Here is a 26776-nt window from a genome sequence, read left to right on the forward strand (position 1 = left end):
GAGAGCCAGAAGGTCCCAGAAAGAAACAGCCAGAACCACTGTTCTCCCCTCAAATCCCCTCACCCCACCCGCACACAGTGACACCAAGCAAGCTCCCTACCATCTCAAAAGGAGGGGCAGAAGTTCTACGTTCTGGGGGGGCTGATCTTCGAAAAACTCTTTGAAAGCCTCTAGGTGGGTAAACTAAGGCCCAGAAAGCTCAGGTGAGTCGTGCAAGGTCACACTGTGAGCTACGGATAAATGCGGGAGCAGAACCCAGATTTCCTGCTCCCTTGAGGCTCACTGGCCAGGTCTCCCGCCTCAGCAGGGCGCTGGGGACGCGCGCAGGAGCCTCCCGCGCCCGGCGCACATCTCGCCCCGCGCCTCCCCGGAGCCTTTAAGAGGCGGGGCTTGGCCGCCGGCCCTGCGGCCCCGGCAGAGGCTGGGACTTTACTCGGGCGCCGGAGACCGAGCCCAGTCCACGCTCCATCAGCCGCCGCGGTCGCAGCGCCCCGAGCTCGAGCCAGGATGAGCGGCAGAGTGGGCGACCTGAGCCCCAAGCAGAAGGAGTTACTGGACAAGGTGAGCGCGCGCCCGCCCGGCCCCCGCCCTGGCCGTGGCCCTCGCCCAGCGGCCGCCGGCGATGGATGGGACCGGGCGGGGGGCGCGCCACGGTCCTCGGCCGGCGGTCGGCGGCTGCAGCCGGCTGCACCTGGCGCCCCCCGCCCGGTGGCCTGTCTCCCTCCCTCCCTCCGCCCGCCGAGGGGGCCCTGGGAAGTTTGGCCGCCCGGGTCCCAGCGCTGAAGGAGCCCTTGGCGGTGCCACCTGGGAAGAAGTGGTTGCTTGGAAGCCCTGGTAGGCAGCTGAGGGCACAAAGGCAACATTCATTCTCCAGACTGGCAGCGGGGCCCTGGGGGGCAGGGCCCCAGGTTTCCTCCCATTTCCGGGAGATTTTCCTCTCACCCGGTCAGTGGCTGGATGGCAAGGGCCCTGGACAGCTCCTCTGGTACTTGGATGGCCCCTGCTTAGGCCCCAAGTCGCTCTGTGACCTTGGACAGAATCTGTCCTTCTCTGTTGGCTCCTTGATGGCATGAAATGAGATTGGGCAGATGCTGCCTAAGGGAGCACTTCCAACTGTGAAGTCTAGGATCCTGCCCACAACTCACTGGGTTGGGGTGAGTTTGAGCTGAGGCCAGCGCTCCTCTCTCCTCCCCTGGCTGGGGACTTGGGCGGACGCTTTTCAGGAGATTGAGCGATAAGCCTGGCTTTGCCTTGGCACCTGGGCCAAGGAGGGGGACAACAGTTCCTGGGCTGGACCCCTCCCAGCCAACTGTCACCCCTGGGGAGAGGGGAGGTTGACTGTTCTTGGAGCCAGGGACTGGGTCTAGTGTCAAGGAGTTTTCCATTGCTGGGAAAGGGAGTGGGAGTGGGGGGCGGTGTCTCCTACTGCCTCCGGGGAGGCCTAGACACTGCTGGGCCTTCCTTATCCCAGGGAGGCTACAGAGGCTTCAGATTTTACTGCTGACCTGCAGGGGAAGTCAGGCAGAGAAGGGATTAGGAGGTGATTAAACTGGAAACCAGGGTCTGGGTCTGGTCCTTGGTGAGAGGTGGCTTCACATCTTGCCCTAGATGAGCAGTTTCCTTGGGGCTCTGGGAGTTGTTTGGGGGATGGACTGAGTTGCCAGCTGACCCAGGCAAGGGGCAGAGATGGATGTCATAGGTCAGCACTAGGGAAAGGTGAGTGACTGGGAGCAGGGCACTTTGGGGGGGCTGTGCACACAGCGTAGTGAGCAGTTGGAGGTGTGGCCATCTCTTGGGGTCACTGTCCACCTCTTGTTTGGCTTTCCTGCACTTTCCCTCCTCGTGGCTTCCCCCTTCCTGGTCCCTCCTCCTGCTGCCTTTGAAGTCCGTGCAAGCCTAGTTCAAATGCCACTTTTTTCTATGAAGTCAAATGGGACCACCCTCTTACTAGCTCCAGTCAGTCCCCAGCTCATTGCTCACCAGTCTAATTACTAAGGGGGCCAAGACCACTGTGGAGGGGGCATGCTCTGCCTCAGACAGACTCAGGTTAGCATCCTAGCTCTGCTGATTACTGGCTGTTTGACCTTGGGCATGTTACTTAGCCTCTCTGAGCTCTCAGTCCTTCATCTATAAAATGGGGACAGTACTACCTCTAGGCATTCTGAGTGAGGCGTGAATAAGATAAGTGCCAATTCAGTGCTGGCACACAGGGAACGCTTGGGAAAAGGACAGCTTTTATTGTGGCACGGCCCAGAGTGTCTGTGATCACCGTGAGCTGGGAGTACATCTGCCTGCCCGCTGTTGGCATGCGGAAGGCGCGGGTGCACAGTCAGGCAGGGGCAGTGACTTACTCCCTTCCCACCTCCTCCCCGCCCCCCGCCTCCCACCTGCAGGAGAGTGCCCCACGAAGCTCTGCTGGTGTCTGCAGCCTTGACCTGTGTGAAGAGGGTCCAGCAAAAGCCCTTACAGAGAGTCTGGGGCAGAGGGCGGTCAGGGTAGGACCTGCCACTCACCCAGCTGCCTCTCCCTACAGTTTCGGGAGAATGTCCAGGATGTGCTGCCCACTCTGCCGAACCCAGATGACTATTTTCTCCTGCGCTGGCTCCGAGGTGAGGGAAGAGGGGGTTTGGGGGGCTGGGGCAAGGACTTGTTCTGGGTAACAGAATGGCAGCCTTTGGAAACCCTGCCCCGGCCATCAGAGCATCTGGAGTATTCGACCTTCAGAGGCGAGAGGGCCCTTGCAGTTCCATCATCTCAACCCTCCTATCGGGCTAATCATGACACTGAGGCTCAGAGAGGTGAAGTGACTCCCCCCAAGTCCCACAGTGCTTGAGCTGCAGGCAGAGGGAGGGCCAGCTCCCAGGTCAGCACCTTTTCCATTCACCCCATAAATCCACTCTGCAGATGGGTGGAGGAAAAATCCAGCCATGTGGGAAGTCAGAGGCTGGTTTACAAGCAGAGTTGTGGCCCCTGGGAGATGCTGGCCCCTCTGTGGCTGGTTGGAGTGGCAGGACCTCTGCTGCCAGCAGTTTAGGCAGCTCTAGGGAGAGTGGTGTGCTTGGGGAACACCGGGGTGGGGGGGTGTTTGACCTGACCTCTGTTGATAAGACTCACCTCGAACCACCATCAGGTTGTAGACCCTGAGATCTGGTTCCAGCTCTGCCCACCACACCTCCCACCCCCGGCTGCGTCACATGGGTCAGGGACAAGCATCTGCCCCAGGGTGCTCTCTGGGAGAGCAGGATGAGACAGGGTGCCCCACCTATTGCAAGATGTGACACGACAAGGCCCTGCATGTGGTGATGAAATATACCCATTCCCTCCCGCATCGGGGTCAAACTCAACCCCCTGCCTCAATACCTCAATACCTGAGATCTTCCTGTTCTTTTCTCTTTTCCTCTCCTGTGATTCAAGTCATGTGCCACCCTGTCTGCTTCTTCTGACACACTTTTTCTTTATAGAAACTTTATTACCAGACACAGAAATAATAGAGAAAATTCCACTGTGCTAGGTTAGCAGAGATGAAGATGCGAGGTAGACTCATACCCTAAAATATGAAGGTCTAAATCGTGCTCCTTTATTTATAGACACAGACACACACACACATGCCCTGGGAGTCTTGGGTCTTGTGAGGAGGTGCATGTCCCTTTCCTGTCCAGAAAGTGAGTAGAGGGATTGCTAGCAGACACTCCAGTGTGGGCGGCCAGGAGGGCCACCTGGATCCCTGGGTGCCTTGGGAAGTCCCCCAAACAGCTTCAAACCCACCTCCCCAGCCTACCCGGAGAAGGTGGTGGAGGGGCGGTGCGGGGGTGGCAGTGGAGCCAATCCAAGTCTGGAGGAGATTTTGGCCCAGCATTTGCTAAAGGACTGTAGCTGGAGGGGGTGGCGAGAGAGTGGGAAGATGCAGCAGCCGCCTTAAAGGGCCAGCTGCAAGCTGAGCAGACACACTCCGGAGCTGCTGTTAGGTGAACCGCGTGATTTCAGAGAGCTGTTGGAAATCAAGCAGCTCCCTTTTATTAACAGGAGGCTGGCCTAAGGTCTTGGCAGCTGGCTTCCCAGACACCCCCAACACCCCAGCCTGGGGTACCCCCTCTTCTTGCATGAAGCCTGACAGTTCCCCAAGATCGCGCCCAGGCTCAACCTCCCTGCTCACTGAACACTGAAGAGTGTGGTCATCCTTGTTTGCCAGAAAACAGGCTCAGAGAGGGAAGGGGACTGACCTGAAGGAACACAGCTAATGCAAAGCAGAATTGGGGTGAAACCTCAGGCTTCTGGTTCGCAGATCCTTTCCAGTAAGCCAGAGCTGCCCCCTGAAGCCAGTCTCTGTCTCTTCAAATACAGGAAGTGTCTCGTCTGTACTTGACTTGTGCCTCACATTTCTTAGGCAGGATCTCCGGCCTGGTCAGAGTCTACTAAGAATTTCAATTAGGTTTTTGGTTCTTCTTCTTCCTTATTATTTTTTTTTTTAAGAAATATTTTCTCTTGGGCCTCCCCGGTGGCGCAGCGGTTGAGCGCTGGATTGCGAAGCTGCCTGCGGCCTCTGCGGCCCCGGTTCGATCCCCGGCTGCTCCCCGGCCACAGGAGGAGGGTCCCACATGGCGCGCAGACCTCTCCTGCCGCCCGCTGCTCCCCTCAGCAGTGTACTTCGGTCCTTCTGCCTGCTCTGCTCCCCGCTCTGGCTCTGGTGAATTCTCTCACCCTCCCGTGCTTCTGACTGTACCCAGTGCTTGTATAAACAAAACAAACAAATAAAGAAAGAAAGAAAGAAAACATGCCTCTATAAAAAAAAAAAAAAAAAAAAAAGAAATATTTTCTCTTTCTCCTTTTGATTCTAGAGGAAAGAATTGCAAGGTGCAAGCCATCCAGCAAGATGTCTTTCTCAAACCTAGGTGTAAGCTCAGGGTTCTACTCTTTCTCCCTTCCTCCCATGTGGCCTCAACCCCCGGCCCTTGAGAGCAGGTACACAAGCTCCCCAGACTCTCCCCCACTCACTGGGGCTGAGCTCTGGGCAGCCCACCAGGGAGGGTCGATGGCAAGATAAAACAAGGAGGTGGTGGGAAGCCACTCTGGTAGTGCCCTGAGTCCTGCTGGGAGCTGCCCCTGGCCGGGCCAAGCAGCAGGAGGCCTAGAAAGGCCTGATTTAGCAGGCTGGGTACCTGGCAGTACCTGGTGCTGCCAGGGGCCAGTGGTGACTTGGGATGGGTTCTTGGAAAAGATCTGGCAGATAAAGGCTAACTGGAGAGCATCTCTGAGATAAGAAGGCTCACAGTTCATTACCACTCCTGTTCCCTAGACAGATAATGGTTCTCCTCCCAGTAGGGGTGCCCCACCTGTGAAAGACTCCACTGTCCACCTAGGCTTCCCCATTGGGAGGAGATACTGCTAGGCGTCTTCCAAGTGTTTCTAGTTCCTTAGAGGACTCAGCAGAGATGTACAGTATCTTGTTCAAGGCCAAACAGGTCAAAAGTGGAAGAGCTAAAAGCAAGCCCAGATTTTGTTCCTCTAAAAGCTGCCCCCCACTGCCATGATGGTGTGGAAAGGGGTGACAGTCAGAGGGAACTTCCCAAGAGTGAGGCTGTTGAATTGTGCCAACGTGTGTCAGCTGATGATGGGCATGGTGTCTGTCGGATCTTCGGATGCACCCTCTGGGTGTAGGCAAGTGGATTGACTTCCTGGAATGTGCTCAGCCACTCCCGGGGAGCAATGATTAAGGGTCTGATGGCAGTCCAGAGGGCAGCCTTTCTGGCCCCAGTTCAAGGGCTGTCAGCAGATCTCGATGTTGATCAAATCCATAGAAGACACACAGCTGGGACCGACGGTTCATAGGTCAGATGACACAATTGATCAGAATCTGGATCCCAACTGTTTTTTAAAGGATGAAATGAAGCTGACTATAACGAGATGGAATTTGATAGGGATGGAACTAGAAAACCACCTCGGCACACATAGGATGGAGGCTTAGTGGCAGCACAGGTGTAAAGGATTTGGGGGTTTCAGTTGACTGTAAGCTCCACCTGAGTTAGGGGTGTGACGGTTGCCAAGAAAGTTCTGAGGCTTTACTGAAAAAGGGTGGACCACACCTGGGGTTGTGCTCAGCTCTCAACAGCACGCTTTGAGAGGGGCACTGGCAAGCTGGAAAACAGCCAAAGGGAAGTTGTTTGGATGGATTTGAAACCAAACTGTGGGGACTGGTTACAGGGTCCAAGAATGAGCCACTTGGTAGCAGCAGGGGACGCTCCAGGTGGCAGGTCAGAATCTGCTAGTATCAGTAGGTGTCAGATGACTGAGGACGCACCCCTTACTCTTGAGTGTTTGTAGAGGGGCTCTCTGCTCATTTAACAGTGAGAACTGAGTGCAAATGGCCACTTGATTATCCTGGAGCAGGTGGCTTTGGGGAGGTGGGGCAGGACAGTGAGCTCTTTGTGTTTAAGCCTGAGCAGGATAACTTGTTGGGCCCAGGTGATCTTTGATGCTGAAACTTTCCAGGAAGCCTGGGAGGAGGGTGATCTGCAACCCATTAGGGTGCGCCCGGGTCCTTTGAGGAGATGGCAAGGCTGACTGGAGGCTCATCTACCCATCCATCCTACTGAGTTGTTCTGCCAGCTCTACCCCAAATTACTGGACAGCTACGTTCATCTTTGAACTGTGCGGCAAGTTCTCAGGACTGTGGAGGAGATTGACTTTATATGAGGGAAAGACTAAATGATAAGGGGGTCCAGGGTTCACTTTCCCTGAGAGGAGATAAAACCCATCACCTGATTGCATCCACTAGGGTAAAAACTCTTTTGACCCTGAAATGCAAATGCTGCCTGCACCTGCTCTGAACCTTGACCTGCTCTCCCAGCAGACCCAGGGCCTACGGAGCTCCAAGAGCCCTCAGTGAAGCTTCTCATATGAACTCCTATGTGTGGGTGACCGGAGAGTCAGTGGGGGTGACGAAGAAGAGCCAGCCCCAGCACGGGAGTAGGAAATCTCCCTGCCCTTTGATGCCCAGTCTGCTGGCCTAACCCTGACCATGTTTCCTTGTTATAGCAAGAAACTTCGACCTGCAGAAGTCTGAGGCCATGCTGAGGAAGGTGAGATCCATTTTGGCTCCAAATCCCATTGCTGCTCCGTCCCTGGCCATCAGAATCACACCATGCTCAGGCCTCTTTTATCCATCCCACCCACCCCCCACCGCCCTTGGCTAGCATGACATGGCAGAGTATTTGCTGACCATCACTGCCTTCTCCCTCTGGGACAAAATGCATTCCCTTCCCGGGAAACACAGCTTTCACGGTTCGGGGCCAGCCAAGAATGGTCATCTGTTCTGCTGAGATTTCTGAAATAGGCAGCGCCTTTCTTTTCCATCCCTGCCAGCTGCCTTTTTGTGACCCACTGTTGGTCTGGGGGTCTGTTCATGCTGTCACCTATTACTAGGTGCCTGTCAAGCTGCAACCTCCTGTTCTTTGAATGCCCTGATTGTGTGTTCGCAGCATGCGGAGTTCCGGAAGCAAAAGGATATTGACAACATCATAAGCTGGCAGCCTCCGGAGGTGAGGACAAATGATGCCTCCTCCCCCATGCAAGGTCTATTAAACCTGCAGTCTGTACCCTGGGTATATCAGATGGGAACCCTCACAATGTCCAGTGAGCCCCAGTGGCTCCCAGAATGGGTGTCCACGTGGAGGGAGAACCCAGAGATGACCCAGGGGCACCGGGTAGGGGAGGCTCCCCTGAGCCTGCTGACGGGGTGTCTCCTCATTGTCACTGTTCAGGTGGTCCAGCAGTATCTGTCGGGGGGCATGTGTGGCTATGACCTGGAAGGCAGCCCGATCTGGTATGACATCATCGGACCCCTGGATACCAAGGGGCTGCTCTTATCAGCTACCAAACAGGACTTGCTCAAGACCAAAATGCGGGACTGCGAACTGCTCCTGCAGGAGTGTGTCCGCCAGACAGAAAAGGCGAGTGCGCTATCAAGGTTGCAAATGAATGAAGCGCTGCAGAGGTATTCAAGCAGGAGCAGAGGGTCACACAGGGTTACAGTTTAAGCACAGCTTCAGGGAAGAGGCCTGTTGGGATCTTATAGACCAGTGCAATTTCAAAGTTGTAGGGACTGACATAATGTTGCCAAATTTTAATTTTTCCAAGTAAGAATTTAAAAAATATTACCAGCTGGTATTGCTATAATTTACCCCAAAACTATAGAAATGGCATAATCTCAGACTAAAGGCAGTTCTTTAAAGATTTATTTATTTATGCAGGGTGCAGGCCAGAGATGCAGGGGGTGAGAGGATTCACCAGAGACAAAGTGGGGAACAGAACAGGTGGATTGACTGAAATACACTGCTGAGGGGAGCAGCGGGAGAGACAGGAGAGGTCTGCTGCGCCATGTGGGTCATGTCCCTGGCAGCAGCTTCGGAATGCTGCGACTTAACCCTTGCGCCACCAGGGAGGTAAAGGGCAGTTCTTTAAATTGACTCAATTTATCTTCCAAAAAACATAGTACATTATTGTCATTTTCCTTTATTATCTGGGCACCAGTGAAATCTTTGTCAGGGACCACCCAATCTTTGGACATGTATTTGGGTACCAATGGTGTGGATGATCTCAGAGTCTGTGCTTCTTCATTCAGAGAAAGATAAGGTCCTCTGCTCCCACTACTGAGAAAGGGCTGAAGAGCAAACTGGAGCTGCCACCAGATCTTCTCCCCTTCCCTCCTCTTTAGCAGCTGTAAAGATCCACGCCGCTATCTGGGAACATTTCAACACTGTCATCCACAAACACTCACTGAGAGCTTAGTGTTTGCAGAGGCTGGGGGTGCAGGGGGGCACACTTGCTTGGGCTTAGGTTGGACAGGGAGCAACCGGGCCTGGGAGGTAAGTGGCCACGCCAGGCCATGGACCAAGCACTACACACACTGCACCCGGGAGGAGGGAGGCTGCCAGGCCGCACTGCAGAGCAGAGGGACCTCAGATGTAACCTAGATCCACCCAGTCATTTACTGGATGAGAACACAGAGACCACAATTCCGGTCTGGGGTGATTATCTCAACTGGAAAACCCTAGGTGTGGTCCTGTCTAGATCCAGTTGCATTATGAGTGCATGGTGCAATCAGCATTTGCCCTGAATTGGGGTGGGCTTCTGCAGTGGGGTGGCCTGATTCAACTCTTTGCTCCTCTGTCCCCTGCAGGTGGGGAAGAAGGTGGAAACTATCACCTTGATTTATGACTGCGAGGGGCTTGGCCTTAAGCATCTCTGGAAGCCTGCTGTGGAGGCCTATGGAGAGGTCAGGGGCAGGGCTGGGAGGTGTGTGGAACGGGGAGTGGGTTCCTCTGCTAGGTGCCCTGTGGGATGGAAGAAGTGATAGGGGCAGAATCAGCCTGGAGGGAGCAGGGCCTCGCCCTGGGACATGGGTCTGAGCCCACAGGACTCAGTGATTTTGTTTCCACAGTTTCTCTGCATGTTTGAGGAAAATTATCCTGAAACACTGAAGCATCTTTTTGTTATTAAAGGTAAGATGGGAACTACCTGTGATGAAGCCAGTTGGGAAAGAGCAGCCAAAAAGTTTCCTGGGACAGATTCAGGAGAGTCGATAGAGTCAGACAAAGGAGGTGATCTAAGGACACATTCAGAAGACCGACCCTCGACATATGTGGACCACTTTATTATTTGCGAAGCTTTTAGCATTCATAACCTCCTTTGAGCCACCTACCCCACTTGACTGTACCCTACAGACAGGGAAGCTGGGACTCAAAGAGGTGCCCTGGGTTGCCCACACGGGCCCACAGCATTAGAGAAAGTGGCTCAGGAGGCTGTGGGGGGCATTGTTGGGGCAGAATGGATGCTGCCCCAAGCCTCACGTGGCCTGCTCTTTGTTGCAGCCCCCAAGCTGTTTCCTGTGGCCTATAACCTCGTCAAACCCTTCCTGAGTGAGGACACACGTAAGAAGATCATGGTCCTGGGGGGTGAGTAGCCCAGACTCTTCTCAAATCCACAGGATGATCTGTGACCCAAACTGAGGGTGGCATTTGAGGCATGGCTGTGGCCACCAGGGTGAGGCTCCCTCTGCTGGTTTGGTAGCAGTGGGACCCAGGAGAAAGCTGGGCCTGCCTATGTTTTCATAAGAACTCTTTCTCTCAGACACTTTACAAGAAAGTACTGGGCTTAGCATTGTCGTTTCAAAGATGAGTGAAATGTACTAAAGAAGCTTACAGTGTAGCAGGAGGGAGAAGACCTCTAGAGAGAAAGCCCGCTAGAAAGGGTACAGAGGAGAGAGCTTGCTTTCTGTTAGGGTCAATGAGGAGTGGCTTTGTCCCTGAGCACCTACCATTTGCCAGGCCCTGGACTCTGTGCCAAGGCTACAGAGGTGAACAAGACAAAATCTCTTGAAGAATTCCCCTGGGGAAAAGAGGCACAAACAGATGTATATCGGCAGGATGTGCAAATGTAAAAGAGGCCACTCAAAAGGCGCACGGGAGTCTGAGCAGAGGTACTCATCACACCTGACCTAGGGAGGAGGCTAGCTGCCTCAGCTGAGTGCTATGGGATGACTAAGAGGTGGCTGGATGAAGCAAGGGAGGAAGCTGTTGGGCAAAAGAACAGCACTGAGAAAAGACATTTCACACCATGGCACAGGTGGTGGTTACAGAGCACATGCTGCTGTGGCAAGGGATGAGGCTGGAGAAGGAGCCAGGAGCCAGGTCACCATGACACCATGATGACAAGCTGGGACATGGCACTACAGGAACTGGAAAAAAGTCCTCAACAGGTAGTTTTGAGCAGGATTAGATTTGAAATTGAGACAACGCATTGGCAAGGTTGAGAAGAATAGATACCAGTTGGCACACGACAGCCATCGTTCATGCAAGAGGTGCTGCAGGCCTAGGCTGGGACAGTGGCAGTAGGGAAAGGGAGAAGATGGATGTAAGACGTAGGAAGCAAAACCGCAGAACTCAGCTGACTGAATAAGAGAGAAAGAGAAATGTAAATGGACTCCCTGGTGCCTGGCACGAGTGGCTGAGTAGATGGTGACACATTAGTTCAGCTGCAGAAACAACCAGAAGAATAGGCTGGAAGTGAGTTGGAGGAGTGTGAGATATACCGATATATCTCAATATATACCATATATCAATATGGGGATACTTGAGTCTGAGGCTTAAGAGAGTGCTTCAGGCTGGAGATTAGGGAGTTAGCAAGTGATTGATGAAGTTGGGAGGGAAGCAGGTCAACAGGGCCTGGACATGTAGGGCAGCGTAGAGAACGTCAGGGCACAAGGGAACCAAGTAAGGAGGCCCCAGAGGAATTGAGCCAGCCAGAGGCTGATGGGAGTAGAGTTTGCTGGAATATTAGGTGAAGTGGTAGGAGAAAGGCCAGGAAGGTAGATTGGTACTGACTCATGGAAGACTCGATGCCTCCTATGGAATTGAACTTGGGGAGAGGCATTATTCACTGCTAGGCAACACAGCAAAAGTGGAGATTTTCCAAATGTTCAACATCACTTATAATCAGGGAAATGCAAATCAAAACTACCATGAGATACCATCTTACACCAGTGAGAATGGCACATATTAAAAAAACTAGCAACAACAAATGTTGGCAAGGGTGTGGAGAAAAAGGAACTCTCCTGCACTGTTGGTGGGAGTGCAAACTGGTCCAACCACTATGGAGAGCTGTGTGGAGATTTCTGGACCTACTAAACATAGAGCTTCCATATGATCCAGCAATTCCACTCCTAGGTATTTACCCAAAGGACACAGAAACATCCATTCCAAGAGCACCTGCACCCCTATGTTTATAGCAGCACTGTTTACAATAGCTAAGCTTTGGAAACAACCCAAATGCCCAAAAATAGATGACTGGATCAAGAAGATGTGGTTCATATACACCATGGAATATTACTCAGCATTCAAAAAAGATAAACACATGCAATTTGCAGCAACATGGATGGTGCTGGAAGGGATCATGCTCAGCGAAATAAGCCAGAAAGAAAAAGAAAAATACCGGATGGTCTCACTCATAACAGGAATCTAGAAAACTTAAATAAGGGACCAGGAAAATGAATAACTATAAGAAAGTGAAAATCAAAATCAACAAAAAACTATAAACCAGAGACACTCTATGGGGGGTAGGGGGCGGGAGGGGAGGGATTGGGATCAAAATAAGGGGGTTGCAATTGTATGGGGAATATAAAAATAAAATTTATTATTAAAAAAAAAAAAAGTGGAGATTTTCCAAATGCCTGCTGGGCCCCTGGGAGTGGACTGAGGCATTCTGGAAAGCACAGGGATTCTGGGCTTTGGCCTAGTTCTGGCAGCAACGAGTGCTGCTGTTGCCTCAGTTACTCTCCCTGTAAGATGGGAAGAATCCTGCTGGCCTCATCCCAATGCTTCAGCTGAGCTGGAGGAAGAAATACAAAATCTGAGCAAAAGGCTCTGATGACTTGTTTTTTCTGCTGCTACCACCCACCACGAGCATGAGATGGTGAGGTTTCTGGGCAGCAGAGCTGTGGAGGAGGCTCAGTCTGTTCTCCCTCCCACACCTGAAACTCTTTCAACCAAACCCACCTTGGGCAGAGAAGGTACAGGATCTTTGATGGGAGAGGAGAGAAACTGATCCCGGGCTGGTTACTGGAGTTTAGCAGCACAGATTAAATCATACAAAGACCACCGGGCCCTATTCCAGGACTCATGGTCTCAGGCCCTAGAAATCTAAGGACAAGGAGACCGAGGACAGTCTCTATGGGTTTCTAGCCAGCCCCAGCAGCAGAGAAGACTGGGTTGAACCCCATGACTTGGAATTGCTGCCTATATATGGACTATATAGTCAGCATGGAAAGGTTTCCAGTATCAAAATATTGTCCTTGGCTGATATTTGTTTAGAAATTTGGGAATAGTCGTTCTCAGCATTGTTTGTGCTAAAGTCAAACACTCCCAGTCAGGAAAAGACTTGGCTATAATTAAAAACAAGAGCCCAATCATTGGCAGCTAAACAGTCTCAAACATGAGAAGTAAAATTGTGGCTGGGGTAAAGCCAGGGGAACCCTAATTTAAGGTTCCTTTCCAGTGATGCACTTAGTAAGTCACGATTGAACAGGAAGTGGGGGGACAAGACATGCACATCTGTGTCCTCACAGAGTTCAGTTTAACCAGGACAGATTTTATTCAGATCCTCCTGCCTGTGCACATGCTGTAGAGAATGCCTTTCTTTGTTCCCTCCTGCTTGCACTTCAAATGTTTGTATCACCTTCCTGGGGGTGATGATTCATTCTCATTTGTGTGGAGCACTTTACAGTTTACAAAACCCTCTCAAGTGCTTAGTTTGCTTCACTCCCACCAGAATCCTGCAGGCAGAAGGATCAGGCTTAGAATAAAGGTTGCCTATGGTTGCTCAACTGGCCAGAGGCCGTGGGGACCGGACCCAGGTCTCCTGACAGCTGGTCCAGGGCAGGGCAGTCTCTGGGTGATAGCGCCTCCTGACCCACCTGCAGAGCTATGCACACACCATAGACTTCTAATATCCATGTTTTAGGGGAGGGGGCACAGATGGCTTTTTTTCTGCTGCTTTTGTACAGGCTGCCAGGGCTGGGCTGAAACCTTGCCTAATCATCACCTTTTTTCCTCCTTCTTTTCCTCCCCTGCCAGCGAACTGGAAGGAGGTTTTACTGAAATATATCAGCCCTGACCAGATACCCGTGGAGTATGGGGGTACCATGACTGACCCTGATGGAAACCCCAAGTGCAAATCCAAGGTATGGGTGGCCAGGGGCTGGAGGAGGCCTGGGAAATCTGGCTCGAATGTGCATTCCAGCTTACTTCATGCTCTGCTTCTAGATCAATTATGGGGGTGACATCCCCAAGAAGTATTATGTGCGCGATCAGGTGAAACAGCAGTACGAGCACAGTGTGCAGATTTCCCGTGGCTCCTCTCACCAAGTGGAGTATGAGATCCTCTTCCCTGGCTGTGTCCTCAGGTAGGGACCTGGGCCTTCCGAGATATCTGATCATTTTAGCAGTAGGTGCAGTTGGGGTATAAGAATCTCTGGTGGCAAAACAATCATGTTTGAATGGGTGTCTGCCCTTTGCAGGTGGCAGTTTGCATCAGAGGGGGCGGACATCGGCTTCGGAATTTTCCTAAAGACTAAGATGGGGGAGCGGCAGCGGGCAGGGGAGATGACAGAGGTGCTATCAAACCAGAGGTACAATGCCCACCTGGTCCCTGAGGATGGGACCTTCACCTGCAACGACCCGGGCATCTGTAAGTATCTCTGTCTTGGCAATGCTTTGATGCCCCTGCCCTAGCCTTCTGCCTGTGAGGCCCCTCTTTCTCCATGGTCTTAGGGTCTCAGCTTTAGAACTGGAATTTCAACCCTTTCTTTGCATTGAGGAAGACTCCATTTGGAGAGGGAAAATGACCCAGCTAGGGAGGGCCTCTGACTTGATGTTTCCAGGTAAAGGTGAGTCACAGTGCTAGGTGGTCACACAGGTTCAGAAACTCTGCTATCTGGTCCAGGTTCAGCTGGATCTGTGGTTGTGACTAGTCATCTCTTGGGGCTTCTGCAGACATCAGAGAGGCAGAACTGGCTGGGTGGGTGCAGGCATCGCAGGGTGGGTGCAGGGATCACAGGGTGAGCAGAGAGCTGAAAAGCCCAGCCTTGACCCCTCTGAGCTCTACTCATCTCCAGGTTGAGCATAAAATCAACAGCGTGTGGACAGAAGTTTACCCAAAAGGCATAAGAATGGCAAATAGGCACTTGAAAAGGTGTTTATGCTCATTCAACTTTGCAGTATCTGTTAAAATGCCCTCTAATTCAGCAGTTCTACTTTCGGAAGTTTATCCTACAGAAATATTTAGACAAATACATAAAAAAATATAGATATAAGGATATTCCCAGCTGTCTAGGAAACTGGCAACAAAATAAGTAACTATAATAAGGTCATAAAAAATTTTGATCTATCCATACACGGCATAAATATACTCATTAAAGAGAACAAATTGACATGTGAGATGTCTGATACATGTTAAAAAAATGAAGCATGAAGCAGAGCATTAAGTGGTATACATTCACTTTGGTTAAAAGTAAGTGTGTAATAGAAAATAACTCTGGGGCATCTATGCTAACTCTAGTGGTGGTTATCTCTAGGATGGTAGAAAATGTACAGAAGGCTTTCATTTATTATACCGGTTCTGCAGCTATAATTTATTTTATCATGTACTGCAGGGATAAGCTGAAAAATCACATAGGCACACAAAACCCCACCGTATCTCCAGTTTTCCTTTTTTTCCATTATTTTTTAAATATGCAGGTGACATTGGCTTATGATACTATATGTGACTCAAAAATACAGGATGCTGCCTCTTCAGATGTATGTTACCACACCACACCCACTGCCAAGGCACCCAGTCCACCACAGTACTCTGGGCCCCCTCCTACCTTTGCTCGCCACTCTCCCCTCCCCCATTGGTAGTTGTGCAGATTTGTTTTTGATTTGGCTTTGTCTGACTCTTTTTCTCTGTATTTGACATATGAGTAAAACCATCTGGTATTTGCCTTTCTAGTTCTCTTTCTACCCAAGCAGGGGACCAGGGAGGGTAAATCAATGAGAGCAAGGGCTTTATCACTGAGCTGAGTTGGACTGATACTGATTAGTGCTTAGGCAAGTGACAGCCTCGCTGAGCTTCAGTGTCCTGATGGCTACAATGGGGATCAAATTCTCTAATTCATAAGGACACGTGATAACTCAAGGTGATAAGGCTTGTACAGCACTTAGTATAATGCCTGGCATACAGCAAGCACTCAACACACCGTAGCTATTATTATTATTAGGGCAAGGCCTGGGGAAGGGCCTTTTTCTGTGCTGTGCCCCAATTCTACAGCAGCATCGCCAGATCAGAACTAGCCTCTGTGCTTGTCCACACTGTCACCCCAACCTCACACTGTGTCCTCCCCACATCCCAGGCAGCCTTCAGTCTCTACTGCCCCTTCCTTAAAGACATTTTGTGATATGGCTCCCTGGGGAGAAGTATTCTCATTAGCAAGCAGCTTAGTGCCCCAGGGAGAAGTCCTGTACTATGTGCTCAGGGGCAACAAGGCTTAGCACCAGCCCAGGCATTGTCATCTACCAGGGATAAAGGATTGCACACACACAAGCTTGATTTTGTTTTTTAAATGGGGAGGAGCTGAGGTATAGAAAAGGAACATTCTCTCTCCCACAAAGTAGCTTGCGTAGACCCCAAAAGATAAAACATGAGAGAATCATAGAGTCCTGGTGCAGGAACTCTTAGTGACAGAATGGACTCCCAGGCCAGGATGCAATTTACCCAAGATGATACAGCCAGTATAGAGTCCACCCCATTTTCTAGCATTGCCCATTAACCCCCTATAGTACCTGAAGGACACAACCTGAGAAAAGACCAGGAATCTTTTAACATAATTAGGTTTAGGTTTGCAAAGCCCAGAATTTTAGCTCCTCTTGGATCAATTACTAGATGGAATCTGCCTGCAGGGCCTTGGTTACCACCTGCTTTTTGTGTATTCACAGGAGCAAAGGCAGGCCTCAGCAACCGTGGGCCCTCCCCAGGTATAAAGACAATGAAGTGGGAGCAGCTGTCGTCTGGGGCCAGGGCTCCGGCCAGAGCCCACAGAACCCCGTGTTAGGTTACAGGCTCACTTGGGGGAGAACCAATAGGTTCCCTGAGAAGTGGAACATAATCACTCAGTGGAGAAATTAAAACTCTGTGGCCACCTCCAATGGGAAAAGCACATTAGCCAGCCCCAGGCTGCCCTGGTCTTTGCCCAAGTGGTCATTGCCAAGTGCTTACTTACCGATGAGAACCAAAGTCTAAATCGATTTCACTTTTTTTTTTTTCCCTTAACTAGTATTAGCAACTCAGTGTAGAAAGAAGATGAGAAAAAAAGATCTGGATTTTGCCAGGAGTGCACAAAATGGCTTAGAAGACCTGAAGCATTGTGTGAAGGTTAAACAGCTCTGCCAGGTAGTGCTGAGCTAAGCTCCCAGCTGGGCACCAAAAGGCCTGGTTTCTGAACCCCCTATTGCCATTGATTCTGAGTATTTTGAGCAAGTATCTCCAAATAATTGATTTTGCTTGCTTCTTCCTTAAAACAAGGTGAGTGGGCTAGTGCAGGAGATGTTAATCTGGGGTCTGTGACTCCCCAGAGCAATTCTAAACTTAAAAGCAACACTTCATTTTTATAACAAATAGTGTGCAATTGTTACAGGGCAGGGAGAGGGGCACCCCAGACCCCACAAACCTGCCTGCTCTAAATAGGTTCTGCCATCCACCACATCAACACAAAACATAGGAGACTTTAATGGGAAGGAACTTTAATACAATTAGGAAACAATACAGGTAAGGCAAGGAATCTAGTTTCTAAATCAAGCACCCAAAGTTACCCGACCCCTCGTGGGTAAAAGTCCACCCAAGCGGAATTGGCCCAGAGCAAGGCCCCAAAGCCTGCCATAAGTCTAAAGCATCTTCCAGTGGGGACCCAAAGAAGGATCAGAAACAACCAGACAAGTATGGACGGAAAAGAGCAAATTCAAAATCAAGACAAAAACCGCCATTGTCACCTCCCCATGGGTCTCTCACCCACATCTGTGTCACCCCGTCCACGACCAAAAGGCAAGCGCAGTTTCTTCACATGTCTCTCTGCTCCCTGTGCCTCCTCCAGGTCTCCTCCTGGCTCCATCCTGCTTCCTTCATCCCACAGTCTCCTCTGTGGCTTCTCTCCCTGCTCAGCTCCACCCTCCTTTTGGGTGGGGCAGGAAACCTGGAACCTCCCCCTTTCCTGAGGACCACCCAGTTACACAATGTCTTTTTTCTGAAATGAAATTCACAGAAAATGCACCTACACACATAATTTAAAAATCAAGATAGATTCCTCTCTGATATAAGAGAAATAAAAGGATGCTAACTTTTAAAATTAAAACATAAATCTGAGGACATGATTATACCCATCCTTACCCTTCCTTCAGAATGGTACCTTTGCCATTGAAAGCACTGCCCCGGCAGGTCTGTGATGGGCTCCAGATCTGAAATAGTGTGCTTTCCGCAGATTCTCAAGGGTGCAGCGAGTTCCCCAACGAAAGTTAAGAGCCCTAGCCAGGGATGACCTCTTGGGGTTCTGTTGTCAAAATGAGCCATAAGGTTCACGAATTCCATTTCCCACAGGCCTGTGCCTCGGAGCAGCCCCTTCCTTGTTTCTGACAGCAGAATGTCATTTCAGGCAGAGCCATCTCAGTCCTGTTTCTTGGTCTAAGGAGTTCAAAGATTTCTCCAGCATGACTGCTTGCTAAGACCCTGTCACCTAGTGCAGAGAGGAAGCTTCTTTCCAGAGGGACCACTTACTCTGAAAGATTTCTGTCTCAGAGAGGAAAGCAATGACTAATACTTACTGCACATCTTGAAGAAAGGGGTGGTTGATGTGCCCACCCCAGATCTAAACTATGTATTTTATTCAGGAGCAGGAGAGGGGAAAGGTTAACTCTTAGGATTAAATACACAGTTTTTGTTTTGTTTTGTGGCAGGAAGAGGACCGAGAGAGAGAAGGAGCAGAGCTAGTGTTTTTATTTCCATCTCCCTTTTCTTGAACAACTTTAAAAAAGGGGGGGGGGGTTTCAAGTAAAAGCAGTCTGTTTCTTGGCCAAAGTTTGGAAGATTTCCCTGCCAATTGCATGCCCATTTTCTCTCCCTGGAGGAAAGAACTGCTAATAAGTCCTTTATCCTATTAAATGTTTTTTATCCCTTTATAAGCATTGTTTCTTTATATATAGGAAATATACACACACAAGTATATATTCACAGGAATGATATGTTAATTCAGTATTGAAGGAAATTTGAAACTTGTCACAGATTGAGAAAAGCTTTACCTTTAGATAGCACCTTGGGCGTGTCCAGGGATCAAGCCATTTTTGCCCCTAGTGTGAAAATTAACAAACATGTTAGAAACTGTTTACAAATTGTTCTGTAACTTGCTCTTTTGGTCTAAGGATACACTGTAGAGTTTTTCCAGTCCTTTTCATATCAGAATATTTTGTCCTACAATGGCCATATAAACTGTTTCAAGCTATTCTCTTTTGAACATCTGGTTTTACCTAATCTTATTATTACAAGAAGTATTATAGTGAGCATCTTTGCCCATTTATCTTTCTGTAGGATAAATTCCTGGTTCTAAAAGTGTGTCAGAAACTGAGCAGTCAGACTTTCCAGGGCCCAAATCAGGCAGCAATGGTAACCGAGGGAAATTCCAGCTCTATCACTTCCTCATTGAGTGACACAGTGACCTCCTTTTTATATAAAATCGGACTAATGCTGAACTCAGTTATTTTGAGGAATGGTGAAGTAATAGATACAGATTACCAATGTGGGGCTCAGACACCTAAGCAGCCATTGTTACCATTACTTTTTTTTTTTTTAGAAAGTTTCTTTTTTTTTTTTTTTTTTGGTTTAATTTATTTATTTATACAAGCACGGGGTACAGTCAGAAGCGCGGGAGGGTGAGAGGATTCACCAGAGCCAGAGCGGGGAGCAGAGCAGGCAGAAGGACCGAAGGACACTGCTGAGGGGAGCAGCGGGCGGCAGGAGAGGTCTGCGCGCCATGTGGGACCCTCCTCCGGTGGCCGGGGAGCAGCCGGGGATCGAACCGGCGCCTCAGAGGCCGCGGGCAGCTTCGCAACCCAGCGCTCAACCGCTGCGCCACCGGGGAGGCCCGTTACCATTACTTTTATTATTATAACAGCTGCTGCTACTAATTCTGCTTCTCCTTTGAAGGAGCAGTGCAACCTCCAACTCCCCTAAAGTCTTTAACAGTCTATAAGGATCCCTTCCTTTAAACTGATACAGTCATCTGCCACTCATTTGGCACTTGGCACATTCTCATTTTTTTCTCTCTATGAATGTCTTCTCAGACGGGCTTGACTAAGTTTCAAAAGGAAGGAGACTGCTTATCCCACCTTCATCCTCATCACCTACCATACTCGGTGATATTGCTAAGTCAACAGAAATTGTTGTCCATAAGCTCTTAGTCAGAACTGCCTGACTGGTTTTTTGCTTCCCCTCAGATGTCCTGCGGTTTGATAACACCTACAGCTTCATTCATGCCAAGAAGGTCAGTTTCACTGTGGAGGTCCTGCTTCCAGACAAAGCCTCAGAAGAGAAGATGAGTCAGCTGGGGGCAGTCACCCCAAAGTAATGCCTCCTCCCACAGCAGGCCTGGCTCCCTTGGTGTCTCCCTGTCAGTTTCTATCCCTTGTAGCAGTCATTTCCTCAGCACCCTGAAGCCTGAAGAAATTGGGCTGGAAAAATGACCTCAGGCTGGATCTGGGGAACTTTTATTTCAGAATTAGGAAGAGACAGAATCGCAGGAGTGGGACTCCTTGTCTCTCAAATTACTGAGGAGTCCCCAGGGGCTGGGCACCATGATAAAATCTGTCTTGTGAGCTGTGCCAACTTCACCTGTCAAGTAACAGTTAAGATAGGAAGAGGGGTACCACAGGTTGGCAGCAGGGAAGAAATTAGAAGAAAGGGGAGAGACTGAGATCTAACACTTCAGGGATGCCAGTAGCAGAGGAGGAACTTGCTCCCAAGTGAGCATGTTTAAGTCTAAATCATAATGAGGAGTAGCAAGGTAGACTGTTGCTAGAATTATGGTGGGGGTCAGAGGCTCTCCTAAACTTTCTATTACCGGGGCTGGGATCTTTTTGGCTCTTCCCAGGTCTTGAGAGATGGCCCAAGTCAGCAAAGATCTTCCCATCCAGGGGCAGACAGGCAGGCCTCCCCATCTTGAGAACTTCAGTAACTTCTGGGCTCCACTGATTGCCTCTTTAATTACTAATGATTATCAGTGACTCAGAGCTTTCTGAGACAGACAGTGAGCTTTGGTACCCAGCATTGTCCTCCAAAGCAAACAAAAGCACAGGGAAATTACTTCCAGGGATCATAGTTCCATGAAGGACCACAGAGGCCAGGGGTGGGCGTGAGTTCTGTCCACTCCCCTTTTCAGTGCTTCCAGCCTCTTACCAAATAACTCTCCATTTGAGCACCCCAGACAAAAACAAGACAGAAATCAGTGAGGGTACTTCCCCGTCTGTGTGTCTCACTGTGTCCACCAGGCCGCTTTCTGGCTGATCTGAGCAGGGCCTTAGCAATCCCATCTCTATGCGGGGATTAGGGCACGTGCAGTGGGTTCCTCGTGCGCGCAAGGCAGGCTGGCTGCCCTGGCAGATGGACCAAAAAGCCCGTTCAGCATCTGGTGGAGCCAGGAGCTAGTGACAACCACAAATAGTCTCTCACACAAGCAGGGATGACCATGGGGGAGCGCAGCCACCAGCTGGACGGCACCACCATCGCAGGCAACCAAGTACTTAATTCGACCCCATATTCCGCAAAAGAACACCGGGTCCTGGGTTGCAAAGGACATGAGAAAGCGGCCTAACCTGGGCGCTCGCGGGAACTCAGATCCAGGCCCCGGCCCAGCCTGGGCAGCTGGTCTAGCGACGCCGACCGACCGGGCAGGAGTAGGGGTAGGGCCGGCGCCAAGGGCAGGGGACCCGAGGCCGCACAGGCCCCCAGCCAGACCCCACAGATCCCGACCTGGGTTTACAACGCTCTGTTAGGAAAATTAACCAATGAATAAAGCAACGTTCAGTGCGCCGGGTGTGGAAGTCAATGCCCACCGCCTCGCAGCTCGCCGCCCCTCACAGCCCCAAACTTCCACCTCAGCAGCCTGGCAACACCTACGCCAGTGGGCGGGGCGCATGCGCAGACGCCACCTGCGCCCTTCCAGCGCGTGCGCTTTCCCTTGGGGCCGACACCCATCTTGCGTCCTGATTGGTCAGGTGGGTGGGGGGGGGGGGCTGCCTTCCGCCATCTTTGCTAAGGTCACCAACGGACCTCCTGGCCGCCTTCACAGTCAGGGCAGAGGCGCCGCCCGACTAGCGTAACTCTTTGCGCCCGGAGTGGTTCACCAGCGCGGGCGAGGGCGAGTGTGGCGAGCGCGCCGCGCCAGTGGTGGGCCCTGAATGGGGGGGGGCCGAGGAGCAGCGATCACGTGGTGTTAGGGACCGTCTCCGAATTCCGTGCCAGCACTGCCGGCAAGTCAGGGTCTGGGGATCAATTTGGACCCGGATCCTATTTTCCTCCGAGATCTCCGCTGCTGGGGTTGCCCGACACGACCCTGCAGTGACAGAGACGCCCAGGACTGAAAACGGAACTCAGTGGTCTGCGTTTCCTCGGTCTTTATTTGATGATAATAAAATGCAATTCTTCAATGAGCTACTGACGGTGCCACGCAGCAAACCCGCTGACCGCCTGCGCGTGTTGCAGAGTCAAGGAAATAGCACATGCAAAGCGCGTGGTACAGCGCGGAGCCCTCTACAAATAAGCGCACGGCTGTGTTTACAGACGTGGGCGCTGGGCCTCAGGGCCCAACAGCTAATGGGCTGCATAACTGGGATTTGAACCCAAGATTGCCTGTCTTAATAGCCGCGTCCTTCCTTGGCTGATGCCTCTCCCCACACACAGAGGATTCAGCGCTGCTTTGCTTCACGTGGGTAAACTGAGGTCCAGCAGGAGCCGAGTTTCTTCCTCGGTACATAATCACTAACCCCCAAGTCCCCTCATTCTGTTCTGCCCATTCCCCTGGAGTCTTGCATTCCAACCCGATTTTCCTTGAATTTTATTCATTCATTCAACCTGCTGCCCCCAAGGGGCTGGGGCTGGGGCACGCTGATCTTGTTAGTGCTTGGAAAGATGAACATGGCATCTGCAGGAAGGGACTCCAGAGCCTAAACAACCATCCCCCAGGGTGTTCCCCATTCACTCCCCCAGCCTCATTTATTGGTATCGCCTTAAGAGGGCGGGACCTGGAGCCACACAGCCACAGGATTCAAATTCTTACCTCACCACTTGACAGCTGCTAAGACCTGCGAAAGTGACCCATTTGGGGCCTCTATTTCCTCACGTATAAAATGGGGGTTCTGGGCTGGTGAGAGGAAGTGATCCGTCTAGAGCCCTAAGCGAACAGTCCTGCTGGTGAAAACAACGCGCGACGACGGTCCAGCACCCTCGCCAGCGCCCCAGGGCGCGCGCTGTCGCGTTCCCTGTTTAACGAACCAATAACGGAGGCTCAGAGAACTCTAGGCTCCTCCCCGAGGTCACACAGGTTGGAGGTGTAGCATCCCCCATTTGAACCGGGGTCTCTCTGGCTTCCAAACTACAGTCCGTCCTGGAGAGGCTCGCCACTCGCTCGTCCTTCAGCGCAAATGTGAAGAAGATGAATGTGTGAGCTCCCAAAGCAGAGGGGCTTCCGTGCGCGGGGGAATTTGCAGACGCTCCCTGCTGGCGGGGACGGAACGACGTGTGTCCTTCAGTCCGGGACCTTCATTCGGGTCTGCCACCACGAGCAGGTATATTGGTGGAAGCCGAGGCAGCAGCGGCGACTGGGCAGGCTGCAGGGGTCGGCCGGGTGCGTGGTGGAAGAGCCATGTCTGAGCCGCACCCACCGAGGGCAGATCGCGACCTTTTCCGAGACACGTGGGTGCGATACCTGGGTGAGCGCTGGGCGAGGGCCGCGGTGACCGCCCCCCACCACGGTAGCAGCGGTCACCGAAGGCGGGTCTGGGGCCTGGAGGGGGTGGGAGGATCTTAGTTCGTGTCTGCTGGTCAGGAGACTGGGCTCAGAGTGGGCTAAGGACTTGCCACAAGGTCACATCGCTCTGGGCAGCCCAGCCCTGCTGGTCCAGCCTCCCAGGTGGAAGCTGAACCTTACCAGGAGGCACAGGGTGAGGGGTTACCTCTCTGTCATTCCACACCGACCACGGACCACCGGCTGTGGAGGCAGGGTGTTTGCACCCCTCATTGCTTGTATCCACTTTCAGTTTCCTCTGCAGAAAGGGATGGACACAGCATCATGGGGTGATAGTTGGAAGGGGATGAAAAAAGGTACAGAAAGGCTTGGCACATGGAGAGTGCCTGGTTAGTGCCCTTGCACAATGCTGGGAGGCTGCCCTTGGTCAGCCTCCTTTGCTGCCAGTACCTATGCTGCCTCTTGCTGCCTGTGCTTCCGAAACCCTGGCTGGGGAGGCGAGTAGCGATGCTGACTATGCAATAAAGCTCTCCCACCGCTTTCCCCATCATGCCCTAGAATCAGGGAGGCATCATGGGTGCCATTTTATAGGATGAGAAACTGAGGCTCAGAGAGGTAAAGTTACATGTATGAGGCCACCCAGTTCCTGCTTAGCAGGCTGGGGGTAGAACCAGCTGGCTCTAGTGCCCTCTTATGGTCCCTGACTTAAATGTCCCCTTCCAACTAGGCTACGCCAATGAAGTGGGGGAGGCTTTCCGCTCCCTTGTGCCATCAGCTGTGGTGTGGCTGAGCTACGGTGTGTCCAGCTCCTATGTGCTGGGAGATGCCATTGACAAGGGCAAGAAGGCAGGAGAGGTGAGTGTCAGCCTCAACCCCCCACCCCAGTCCACTCCCCTTGTGGTTCAGTTCACAGCCCTGCATGTGATAAAGCCCAGTTGGACTGTCCACTCCCTACGATGTCACTGGGTGCAGTCCATCCCCAACCCTAAATGTGGTGTAATCCAGAACCTACCACTGGCGTGGTCTTGTCATTGCCCCTCACTGGCCCAGCCTCCCCTTGTCCGCAGGGTTTCCTCCCTCTGCTCCATGTGGATTGTCTCTTGCTCCTGGCAGGTGCCGAGCCCTGAAGCAGGTCGCACCACCAGAGTGACTGTGGCTGTGGTGGATACCCTTGTGTGGCAGGCTCTGGCCTCTGTGGCCATCCCAGGTTTCACTATCAACCGTGTGTGTGCTGCCTCTCTCTACGTCCTGGGCACTGCCACCCGCTGGCCACTGGCCATCCGCAAGTGGACCACCACTGCATTAGGGCTGCTGACAATCCCCATCATCATCCACCCCATTGACAGGTAGGTGCCCTTCCCAGCTCAGGGAAAGTGTGGGGTGCGTGCACTTTGTACAGAACCATGTCAGCAGAGGCGGGGCTGGCGCTTGGTGCTCCTGAGGTAGAAAGGACTGCCTATGTCCTTGTCACATGATCTAGTAGGAACTGTGGCAGCAAAGGTGGGGGAGAGTGTACCTGGAGGGAATGGGATGCAGAACAAGTCAATTCCCAGAAAAAAAACCAACCTAGTGTTACAAAAGAACCAGAGGCAGGCCCGAGTAGGTGTACCTGGAGGGGGTAGTTTTGGAAAGGTTTTGCTGGAACTGGGTTAAGTAAAGTAGAAATTATCTTGTAAACCTGAAAAAGTTCAGAGTTGTGTTGCTTTCAGGCATGGCTAGATCTAGGCGCCCAAATAATGTCTTTAGGGATTTGAGGCTCCCCTCCCCTCACTTTCCCCTTGTGAGAGTAGAGATGCCCCCAGCACTTCCCAGCTTCCATCCACCAATTTAGTAAGCCCCATGGGAAGCTTCTTAATAGTGACAGCAAAAATCCTAAAGAAGGTTGTCATTGGTCCATCCTGGACAGGGTACCCACTCCTGAGCCAGTTTCCCTTTTCCAATTGGCCAAGCCTGGGTCATGTGCCTGTTCTTAGAGCCAGAGGTAGGGTCAATCCAAGTAGACCAATATAGACTGGGAGAAGTGCCTCAGTGCTCAGTGCCTCAGTTTCCCCAAGTGAATAAAGCAGAGGATGATGGCTGTCACCCAGATGGGGCCTGTGTCCTGCATCTAAGCATCCCTCCCCTTAGCCTTGACCTTCTGCCTCCAATTCCCCCATTAGCACCCCTGGGTTGCCTGACTATCACTCTTCCTGCCCCACAGGTCTGTGGACTTCCTCCTGGACTCCAGCCTTCGCAAGCTCTACCCTGCAGTGCAGAAGCCCAGCTCTTCCTGACCCCACCCAGCACCTGGCCTATGGGTTCACTTACTCCCTGCTTTGTTCCAACTTCCTCCTGCCTGGGGATGCAGGCACTTGTTTCCCAGGTGCATGAGGCCTTGGCATCTGAAGTGAGTTTGAGCTGGACAGAAACTGAGACAAAGGCCGTATGAAGCAGCAGCTGCAGTGAGTCACAGACAGGTGGAAACTGAACCCCATCTGCTTCAGTGGAATTTGTGATACTGAGTGGGAGTGGATCCTGCGTGGCCTAGTCCTGTCTTTTGTCTGGAAAATAACATCCTCCCAAGGAGGGTAAGGAGACTGAGGCCCAGAGAGGCCAAGAACTACAGTCAAGATCACTTGAACCAGGAGTCCTAGCAGCTTGGCTGAGTCAAACCAGCTAATGTCCTTGTCACATGGGCTGGCAGGAACTTTGGCAGTAGAGGTGGGGGAGTGGGTACCTGGAGGGAATGGGACACAGGACAAGTCAATTCCCAGAAAGAAACCTAGTGTTCCAGAAGAACCAAAGGCAGGCCTGAGGAGGTTTACCTGGAGGAGGGTAGGTTTTGAAAAATTTTGCCAAAACTGGATTAAGTAAATAGAAATTGTCTTGTGAAACTGAAAAAGTCCAGAGTTGTGTTGCTTTCAGGCATGGCTAGATCTAGTCACCCATACGATGTCTTTAGGGATTTGAGTCTCCCCATCCTATTATCCTCCCCACCCCTGGCTGGAGGAGCAGCAGGCACGTGGAGAAACACAGTAATGTAGGGCCCTGAGGACTGATGCCACAGCCAGCCCATCCCCATCCCTATGCAAGGGGTGCTGGGGCTGGCTGGAGGGCAGGACAGCCCTGGGGCAGACACTGGCCAGGCCCTCCCCCAGACCCAATAAATCTTCATGAGATTGAGCTTTCTTCTCCTTTTCTGTTGGGTAG

The 26776-nt window shown here is 51.7% G+C and overlaps 2 protein-coding genes across 7 annotated transcripts; both read left to right on the forward strand.

Annotated features, from left to right (window-relative positions):
• Positions 1-406: 406 nt before the first annotated feature.
• On the forward strand, positions 407-20219 carry SEC14L2 (SEC14 like lipid binding 2). 6 transcript variants are annotated; one of them, XM_037510878.2, is made up of 12 exons: positions 407-561; positions 2534-2609; positions 7033-7076; positions 7476-7535; positions 7758-7946; positions 9176-9271; positions 9437-9497; positions 9867-9950; positions 13626-13732; positions 13815-13954; positions 14069-14238; positions 16862-17044. In XM_037510878.2, the coding sequence occupies exons 1-12, from the start codon at positions 508-510 to the stop codon at positions 16990-16992; spliced, it is 1212 nt and encodes a 403-aa protein (XP_037366775.1). In that variant the 5' UTR covers positions 407-507; the 3' UTR covers positions 16993-17044. The 6 variants fall into 6 exon arrangements, with proteins under 6 accessions (XP_037366775.1, XP_037366776.1, XP_037366774.1 ...); XM_037510879.2 differs by lacking the exon at positions 16862-17044 and adding an exon at positions 15288-15797; XM_037510877.2 differs by lacking the exon at positions 16862-17044 and adding an exon at positions 20064-20219 and having other exon boundaries at positions 408-561.
• A 1806-nt stretch (positions 20220-22025) lies between these two features.
• MTFP1 (mitochondrial fission process 1) lies at positions 22026-26738 on the forward strand. Its single transcript, XM_037510883.2, has 4 exons — positions 22026-23552; positions 24315-24442; positions 24701-24933; positions 25788-26738. The coding sequence occupies exons 1-4, from the start codon at positions 23486-23488 to the stop codon at positions 25858-25860; spliced, it is 501 nt and encodes a 166-aa protein (XP_037366780.1). The 5' UTR covers positions 22026-23485; the 3' UTR covers positions 25861-26738.
• Positions 26739-26776: the final 38 nt, after the last annotated feature.

This window comes from Talpa occidentalis, unplaced genomic scaffold (genome assembly GCF_014898055.3).
Source record: "Talpa occidentalis isolate TD23 unplaced genomic scaffold, MPIMG_talOcc4v2.1 talOcc4.14, whole genome shotgun sequence".
Classification (NCBI taxonomy): domain Eukaryota; kingdom Metazoa; phylum Chordata; class Mammalia; order Eulipotyphla; family Talpidae; genus Talpa; species Talpa occidentalis.

Bases quoted from the DNA above. Each gene is read 5' to 3' on its own strand.
- SEC14L2 (XM_037510878.2), top strand. From the start codon at position 508: ATGAGCGGCAGAGTGGGCGACCTGAGCCCCAAGCAGAAGGAGTTACTG. The intron at 7,536-7,757 runs GTGAGGACAAAT...GTCACTGTTCAG, and splicing joins TAAGCTGGCAGCCTCCGGAG to GTGGTCCAGCAGTATCTGTC. The intron at 13,733-13,814 runs GTATGGGTGGCC...CTCTGCTTCTAG, and splicing joins ACCCCAAGTGCAAATCCAAG to ATCAATTATGGGGGTGACAT.
- MTFP1 (XM_037510883.2), top strand. From the start codon at position 23,486: ATGTCTGAGCCGCACCCACCGAGGGCAGATCGCGACCTTTTCCGAGAC. The intron at 23,553-24,314 runs GTGAGCGCTGGG...CCTTCCAACTAG, and splicing joins CACGTGGGTGCGATACCTGG to GCTACGCCAATGAAGTGGGG. The intron at 24,934-25,787 runs GTAGGTGCCCTT...CCTGCCCCACAG, and splicing joins ATCATCCACCCCATTGACAG to GTCTGTGGACTTCCTCCTGG.